This window comes from Rhagoletis zephyria, unplaced genomic scaffold, assembly GCF_001687245.7.
Source record: "Rhagoletis zephyria isolate East Lansing unplaced genomic scaffold, Rhagoletis_zephyria_1.1 Rzeph_scaffold_06774, whole genome shotgun sequence".
Taxonomy (NCBI): Eukaryota; Metazoa; Arthropoda; class Insecta; order Diptera; family Tephritidae; genus Rhagoletis; species Rhagoletis zephyria.
This window is the reverse complement of record NW_016163857.1, coordinates 1-8,956: the sequence shown is the minus strand read 5'-3', so window position 1 is coordinate 8,956 and position 8,956 is coordinate 1. Positions and strand designations below refer to the sequence as shown.

Genomic DNA, 8,956 nt, shown 5'->3' with positions numbered 1-8,956 from the left:
TTTTCTAACATGTGGCAACTCCTTTCATGGAACTAAAGCTACGTTGCACTCCCGAAGCACAAGGCCTTTCATGTGACACCTCATTTTTAAAATCGAACGAACGATACAGATTTTATGACGTGGTGTTAAATATTTATCGCAACCATCTCCGAACTCGATTAAGAAGTTTCACTTCAAAAAAAGTTTAAAACGCAACTTTTTGTTTCTGATTTGCGGGAACGAAACGGAGGCCAGTTCGGGTCTGGGATCTCAGCCAAGCTAAACTAATCTAACCTTCGTCTCCACCTGAATCTTTTTTTTACTCTTATAAACGTTCATTTAATATTACATTGTTGCTTCCAATACTAATGCCAAACGTTACATCCATCTTAAGTTATAATTCTGTGATCATAAGCAATAACCGCCTAAGTCGGAAAACTAGTATTCGAGAAAAAACGTTTTAAATATTTGGATTGTAATATTAGCCTAATGGGGAAACCAAAATATTTTCGTCTGTAACCTTTTAAATAGCCCAGCTGGCAAAATGGGAATTTCACATATGCGTGGGATATTAGTTGAAGAATGCGGTATCATATATAACTCAATTCGTTCCTAAGTCATCTTAGGCGGTAATTGCTTATGACCACAGAATTATCAGATGGCAATATTGCATTATCAGTTCACGTCCAGTATCGGTGTTTTTGAGGGATTTCGTTCTTGGGGCGAAGGAGAGCGTCCAACGAATAACTAAACCAGCGTTTTACAGAGAAAAAGTTACTGATCGCCAAAAAACCGATTAAATTTGATCGATGCAGAGGTTTTCGAGAGATTTCCATGTTTTAACTGATTTAAAATTTGCAACTCACTTAACACAACACAATTAATGGCGCCACGTCGAAATTTTCTAGGTACGCCTATTCTTTTTTTTGGTATGAGGAACCAATTTCTGGACTTATATTTTTTTTATAAAATATCCGCCAGAGGGCGGAACGGTGAAAACTTTCACATTTTCTTACGTGTTACAATAAAAAAACGCACATATTTTACTTATCCTTGAACATTTTTTTTTCATACAACTAAAATTCAATACGAACTAAATGCATACACATATACACATGTATGAAGGTATGTAGATTAGACTGCATCACCAAAAAAAGTTGCGGTTTTTCCGCCGGGATTACAACATTTTTTTTATATTTTAAGATGTTCACCAAAATATTTCGGAAATATATTAAGATGTACGTAAGCTGGACCAATTTGAGAAATACCTCCAAAAATGGAGATTTTTATGCATACAAATAGTTAGTTAGAGAACGTTTTAAAAAAAAATCCACTCAGATAACAAAACAGTTTAAACTTAAAAAATCTGCATAAAAATATTTAAAAATCTTTTCAACGGAATCGTAATAATGACATTTTGGATGCTGTTTTTTTTTAACTTTATTCCAAGATTGGTTTAAAAAAAAACTTGCTGGCTAGAAAAAATTTGCTTTCTACTTTCTAGTCCCAAGTACCAACTCCTATGCGACTTCTTGAAACGAAACAGCTCTGAAATATTTTCTCACAATTCAAAATAATATTTTTCGGAAATGTATTTATTATACTTGCAAAAATTAAATAAAAATGTTCCAGGTTTTGACGAATTGTGAAAACATTTACACAACAGGAATGCTTTAAAATGATTTTCTAACTAACTCTTTATGACAACCGCTACTTTTACTTAATTAGTGAATGCCAGTTACATATGTCCTCTGCGGAAATACTAAAACTTAAGCACTTTTCCAATCGATTACTCGACTTCTAAACTAATTAAAATACCACTCTATTTTTCAGGATGGGCTCCTTCAATTCGGCACCAAAAATCAACAATGTCGACTCACAGGATGACAGCTTGGAGATACCGAAAGGACTGAGCACAACTGAATTGTTGCAACACGTCAANACACTTTTCCAATCGATTACTCGACTTTTAAACTAATTATCATACCACTCTTTTTTCAGAATGGGCTCCTTCAATTCGGCACCAAAAATCAACAATGTCGACTCACAGGATGACAGTTTGGAGATACCGAAAGGACTGAGCACAACTGAATTGTTGCAACACGTCAAACATTTGAGGGGCGTACATCAGCCGCAATTATTGACTAGATACTTTGTCAAGCCATCGCTCAGCGCAGATGTAACGGATGGAATGCGTTCGCTTAAATTAAACTCAGTAGCCAGAGGTATGTACTCGTATGTAAGAGTGCAAATTACCTTAGTTACGTTTATTATCTACATAAGCAGCTTTACATTGATTATTGGCAAAATGCATACCCATATGAAGATACTTACATTTTTAATGAATATTTATGAGCGCATATGTATGTACTTTAGGGTGGTCCAAAAATGCATGTGAAAAAGTAAAGTCGGCATTTTTATGCTCGCACCCCCTCCCTCCCCTAGGCTTGTTCTGTGCCGAAAAAAATCCCTTATTTTTTTATTTTGAAATCAAAAAAATATTTAGAGGTCGCTCAAAGCGCCTAAAATTTTCCATGTATTTTATTGGGGGGGGGAAAACAACTTTTGGTAGAAATGAGATTCCCAGTAATAATACCCAATTGTTTATTTAACCATTTTTTCATTGCAACTATAATTTATAGCTCCGCCAAAAACCCCGAAAATGCAATGGGGCGACCAATAAAAAATCGTTAGTATTACAAAATGGTTAAATAGACAATTGGCTATTATTATTGAAAGTCTCCAGAAGGGAATCAGAGTTTTCCGATCGAAAAATATTGACTTTCAAGAATTCTATACCATTTCTACCAACAAATTTATTTTTCCCATATAAAAATACATGGCAGACTCTGAGCGCTTTGAGCGACCTCTAAATATTTGTTGATTTCAAAATAAAAAATAGGGGCATACTTTATTTCGATGTAGAACAATCCTAGGGGGGTCGGGGGCATTACAATTCCGACTTTACTGTTGTCGGACCACCCTAATGTACTTGCATATAGAGTAGTCTACATGTGAGTGTATTTAAAATTTCACATAAAGTCAGCCACGTGCATTCAAATTTACTGTGAACATAAAAGAAAGGAAAATTTTTTGAATAATACATCAACACAATTCTGCATAAAATACACCACATTTCCTTTACAAATTGAGTCTGTCTGCTGTTTTTGTTGATTATGAATGCAGAGAGATAAATGATAATAATCAACGTGTTTTTTCTATGCTTCATTTTCTTTTCAGACTATAGTGTGGCCTCCACGTTACCCAATCATATACGCGTTTTGCAGTGGAATATTTTATCGCAAAGTAAGTTCTAAACAGGATATTCAAATTGTCTACCAATTGTACGAGTACATATACATACATATATGTGAGACAATACAGTATTCATGAAACCCAGATTTTCACCGCTCTTTTGCATCGTAAAATATGTATTTATGTATTTATTTACATACGTATATTTCGTTGTTCGTTATTTACATATGTTTTGGTTTTCTTTTTGTTTTTTTTTTTTTGTAGCGTTGGGACAAAATAACGACGGCTTCGTGCGTTGTCCAGAAGAGGCACTGACATGGGAGAATCGAAAATTTCTCATCGTCCAAGAAATTCTACAGAACAATCCAGACATCATTTGCCTACAGGTAATGAATTTGTATATTTCTTGGCCCCCGCAACAACCTCTTCATAAATTTCTTCATCTTTTCATTTCACAGGAAGTGGATCATTTTAAGTTTTTACAAACCATTTTGGGTACACAAAACTATGAAGGCATATTCTTTCCGAAACCCGATTCGCCATGCTTGTACATTGAGGAGAATAACGGCCCGGATGGCTGTGCCATTTTTTACAAACGCGACAAATTCGAACTGAAGAACTTCGATACCCGCATTTTGGAGGTGTGGCGCGTGCAAAGCAATCAAGTGGCCATTATAGTTAACCTGGCTGTCAAGGCTACCGGCAAGGAGTTCTGCGTATGCACCACTCATCTGAAGGCGCGTCATGGCTCTCTGCTATCGAAATTGCGCAATGAGCAAGGCCGCGATCTGTTGCGTTTTGTCAAACAATTCGCCTCGCAACGTCCAGTATTGATTTGTGGCGACTTCAATGCCGAACCCACAGAGCCAGTATATGCCACAGTGCTGAGTGGTGAGCTGCTAAAATTGGCCAGCGCCTATGCGGATGTCAAAGCCGAACGCGATGAATGCAATAATGATAGCGCTAATGAAGTGAAAGCTGATGCAGAGTTAGTTTCTGAGGCGCCTGAGATGGTTGAGCAGGACGGGGAGGAGGTCGAGGAAGAAGTGGAGCTTATTTGCGATGACAGCGTAATGAAATCAATACAGCGAGAGCCACCTTATACCACGTGGAAGATACGCGAAGATGGCGAAGAGTGTCACACCATCGATTATGTATTCTACACGCCAGAGCAGTTCAAGGTAAATAGTAATTACATAAGTGTTTATTTTATTATTAAGATTATGGCCCCAAGCCAATTACTTATTTATGTGTGTATGTATGTAATTATTTTATATTTTACAGATTCGTAATTGTCTGGAATTCCCCAGGGATGATGAAGTTGGCAAAAATCGAACGCCTAGCTTCCAGTATCCATCAGATCACTTCTCATTGGTGTGCGACTTCGAAATATTAGATAAGCAGTAAACAGCGTTGTTGCTGCTCTTCAATGCGTTTAGTGTACAACAAACACATTACCGCACTTGCAGCAAACAAAGCAAACAATTTAAGGCATTATTAGAATTATCCAGTTTTGCTGGCGATGCACAACTTTAACTTCATTGGCATTCACGAAATCAATTAAATAATTGTGATATTAGTTGTTAGATATACTTTAGAGACATATGTAGTTGCATTCAAATACAAACAAACAAGCCAATCAGACAACAAACTGATACATTTTTTTGTAATACTTGACAGCAATAAACATTAGTAGAAATATAAGTAAATGGATATGTATGTGGAACAAATAAGTTAAACGTTTTTATTTTTGAAATAGGAAATGGATTTGTTTGGGTTGACCAAATTCAATTAGATTTTAGTTTGTTTGAAAACGAAAATATTTACATATTACTTACTTCGATCAGCAGGAGCCAGCCGTCATACGACGACCCCATATGACCTGGGACCAATCTGCCATAGTTCTTCCGCCCTTGAAAAATCGTTCTCCCTTTTCTTCGCCATGATTTGCTGGCAATTGGTCAATATGACTGTGGAGTTAGTGCGCTTTGGTAGACAGCTTACATACTGAGAAAGTGGCAAAATATGTTTGCTATCATTTCACGATAAAGTCCATTCGCTGTAACAGCGTTACCGGCTTTAGTTTTGAACAAGTACAGTCCGATGATTCTGCCAGCCCAAAAGCCACACAAAACAGTGTGGCTGCATATTTTTTTCCTGCAGTGTATCAAGTTTTTTATTTGTTAACGTATCCGTTTAGGTGATTTGAATTTTTGAATAATCGGCATCAACTTTTGGATCACTTTTACGCGTTGTTCAACTGAGTATCACTTCTTAACCAAGCTTGCCAAAGCCTGTAGTACCAATGTTCGGAAAAACAAAATGTAAAAAAAAAAACATTAATATATCTTGAAAAAATTGCTTTCAAAGATCTTTTATAGGCCCCATTCTTACGTATTTCGAAAGACACATTTTCAGTAAAATGGCTGCACGTTTGAACAAAAAAAAAAACAACCATACCACTACTCAGTTACATAAAAAAATCTTCAATGATTACTCAACACGTCAAATTAGCCAGAAGCAAAAATATTTTGTTTTCGTATTTTCCTTTTCAGCTGATGGTCACTTTGCCGCCTATAAGCCATATAAAAAAATTCTTGAACAAAAATATATTGATTTGGCCAGTATATTGGGTTACATTACGTAAATTAAGTGTAGACTAACTGAACCTTGATATTTTTTAGATAGTTATAAGTCCCTTATCAAATCATTTAATTCTTCTTGGGTGAAAAGCCTTGGCTTTTTAAAGGCTATTCCTTTGAAATCGCAGTCACTGCTTATTTCATCGTAAATTTATTCGAATGATAAGTTACGGATGTAACAAAAAGTTCGAATAGGTAGTTCATCCGAATATCACAGGGGCTTTCTAGCCTGGATGAACTACTTTTTTAAAATTTTTACATTTTCGAAACTTTTTAACTATGTACTTATTCACCACAAATGTAACAAAACATGCTTTGCTCTTTGAGACAGCTTCTGTCCGACAAAATCATGTTACTAAAATCAATTTATTTATAAAAGCGTACCAATAAGACTTCAAAGTATTAATTACAAACTGACGTTAAATTCAAAGCAACATTTTTTTTTGTAATTTTTGACCTGTATAATTATATTTGAGCCTCAGAAATTCATAAGTTCAGATTCTTTGAAGAGTTGTTGGTCGTTTTTGTAATACAAATTTTTGGTAAACTTTTAAAGAGGGTTTTTTACCCCGACACTATGCCAATATTCTTTAGTTTTTCTGACGTTGCAAAAAAAGTTATGAAACACGTTACAAAAAGCTGCTCATCTATAATTCTACATATTTTTTTAAGCCTGATCCGGCACAAGCCGATCAATTTTCTGTAACCATAAGATGCATAGTGGCATAATAACAGTCATACGATTTTTAATATTTCTTTTCAACTGTGGCCACACTGAACAAGAAATGGCGGATGCTCTACGATAGTTTTTCAAGAAAAACGACATTGACATACGGGATTGTTCCGGGCAGTCATACGACAATGCGCCAAACAGGCTTGTCGCTCCTAAAGAAGTGTAAGCTCTGATACCCAAAGATTATAGCATTGCAGCTTACATTCTATGCTCCGTACATCCCTGTGGGGCTACTCTCTAATGCGATACAAAAGAGAAATGCCATCGACAAAACAAATTTTGGGCCAGTCTAATTTACGTGGGTATACTAATTTTAGCTAATGTATTTCTTCCGCGATTCCTCGCTAGAAATGCTCCTCAGTACTTAAAAGAACTCGAAAGTACGCAGTACTTAAAAACACTCTGCTCCAATCATCACTTTGATACCTTTTCTCAGAATCGATTCAAAGTACTCATATCAGTATTAAGTGCCACATAGATATTTACTTAAAAATACGGAATTCAGAAATCAATATACTCATTTTCAAGTTTCAATAATTTTCTAATAAAATACATTCTTGCAATCAGTAGTTAGCCAATCACTCATTTGACATAAGTTGGGATTAATATATTAATTTGAATAAAAATTTGTCAGCTTTTGAGATTTCTACACTAAGCATTGAAACGTTACCAACATGTGTATATTTAAAGAAAGTACTCAGTACTCTCAAAAATACCCGACGCTTAAAAGTATCGATACCACAGAACTCGATCCTCAATAGAACTCGATGCTTCCCAAACTAGTGTATGTTTGCATTGAAGCTGCTCGTTAATTTGTTAATTTTCTAATTTTTTTTCACCCAAAAAATTGTAAACTATTTATTCAGAATTTTTAGAAAACTTTTAGGTGTGCCGTTTTATAGGCCATTAAATTTTAGAAAAATTAAAGAGCAATTCCAGCTTCAAGGCGCCCGAAAATCGCGTTGATTTATATGAAAGAAAATGTACAGCACCGTCAGCAAAAAAGAAAATGAAAACCAACGCGACTTTTTTCTAAAAATTCTGAATAAAAATTTTAAAGCTTTTGTGTGTAATTGTTTAAGTTTTTTATAATTTTTCTACGAAGTTTGAAATGTTTATTTATGTGGTGCTAAATATATAATGTACTAGACTTAAAAAAAATTCTAAACATTAAATAGAAAATAGGAAAGTAGCCAAAACTGGTCAAAATCTCACTCATTTATATCAGCTGACCACAAGGGTATGTCCTACCATATACGTGAGAAAAAATTATCAACTGGCAAAAATAATGGTATTTCCGTATTTAACCAAAAAAAAGTGTTAACAAAAGTGTGGAAAATTTTCCTATTCAAACTTGGTCGAAACGAGCATTAAACCTATATATATAAAAAGGTTTCTGTTTTCGGTTGCCGTCCCGGCACTTAACAGCTTATGAAGAACCAATTACTTTTTACACAAAAAGTTGGGGCGATGTTTTCTCCCAGCTCGGACATCCTTGTTTCAAGCACCTACATATTTATAGAATTTGTATTCTTATGCAAATAATATAAATTTAACATTTCCAGATAAAAAAATATATACTCGTTCAGGCTTATACTATTTATTTTAATACATAGATATAAAAATTTATATTTTTATATACTAAGGAGTATGTACTGTTATATATGTGTATATGTATGTGTGTGTGTGCAAATAAATTATTCGAGAAATTAACAGGCCACCGAATGCTATATCTAATTTTGATAAATAAATTTTTTTTTTTTTGTTCAATGTTCTTAAAAAATGCAAATTTCATAAAATTGAAACGTATTCGTGTAAATTATTCGATACCTAATTTGAAATGGATTTCTATTAAAATTTATTTTCNGTATATTAATGCTCTATTGTAGATATTTGTATACGTTAAATGTATTAATGGACAGCGACAACAGCAAGCGTAGATTCCACAATTATTTATCGCCAGACGTGTCTGCCACGCCAAATGCCGAAATGAACACATTAATAACGGTAATTATGAAAATGCCACAAATTGTATAGTTGCTAACTCTGTTCGCATGACACACCTCCTTTTTGTCTTCAATGTTGTAACGACTGGTGAGAATCAAGCCAACACCAACAGCTATCTGTAATTAGAAAAATATTGAAAATTAAATTTTCGCTGTCACTTTAAATTTAGTATAAAAATTAGTTACTTGAAAAGCAATGCTAAGTATTAGGAGAACCAAGCTCGGATAGTAGTATGGATGTCTGTTGAAGGTCTCTAACACATAGCGCAATTGATTGGCGTTTGCTGTGAGTAATGCTAAATCCATCATACCCTGGGCGAGAGTTTTCTTGTGCGCGTAGG

At 34.7% G+C, this 8,956-nt stretch overlaps 1 protein-coding gene and 1 pseudogene across 4 annotated transcripts in view; one reads left to right on the top strand and one right to left on the bottom strand.

Annotated features, from left to right (window-relative positions):
- Positions 1–4,967, top strand: part of cu (NADP/NADPH phosphatase nocturnin) — a 21,531-nt gene extending 16,564 nt beyond the window's left edge. For 3 of the 4 annotated variants that reach the window (XM_017629420.1, XM_017629423.1, XM_017629422.1), the window contains exons 2-6: positions 1,981–2,204; positions 3,220–3,285; positions 3,499–3,620; positions 3,693–4,415; positions 4,519–4,967. In XM_017629420.1, the coding sequence (XP_017484909.1) occupies positions 1,981–2,204; positions 3,220–3,285; positions 3,499–3,620; positions 3,693–4,415; positions 4,519–4,641 (1,258 nt within the window). In that variant the 3' untranslated portion in view covers positions 4,642–4,967. The remainder of the gene's footprint in view (positions 1–1,980; positions 2,205–3,219; positions 3,286–3,498; positions 3,621–3,692; positions 4,416–4,518) is intronic. The other variant, XM_017629421.1, reaches the window with a different exon arrangement.
- A 3,515-nt stretch (positions 4,968–8,482) lies between these two features.
- On the bottom strand, positions 8,483–8,951 carry LOC108373522 (ninjurin-1 pseudogene; annotated as a pseudogene).
- Between the last annotated feature and the right edge of the window lie 5 nt (positions 8,952–8,956).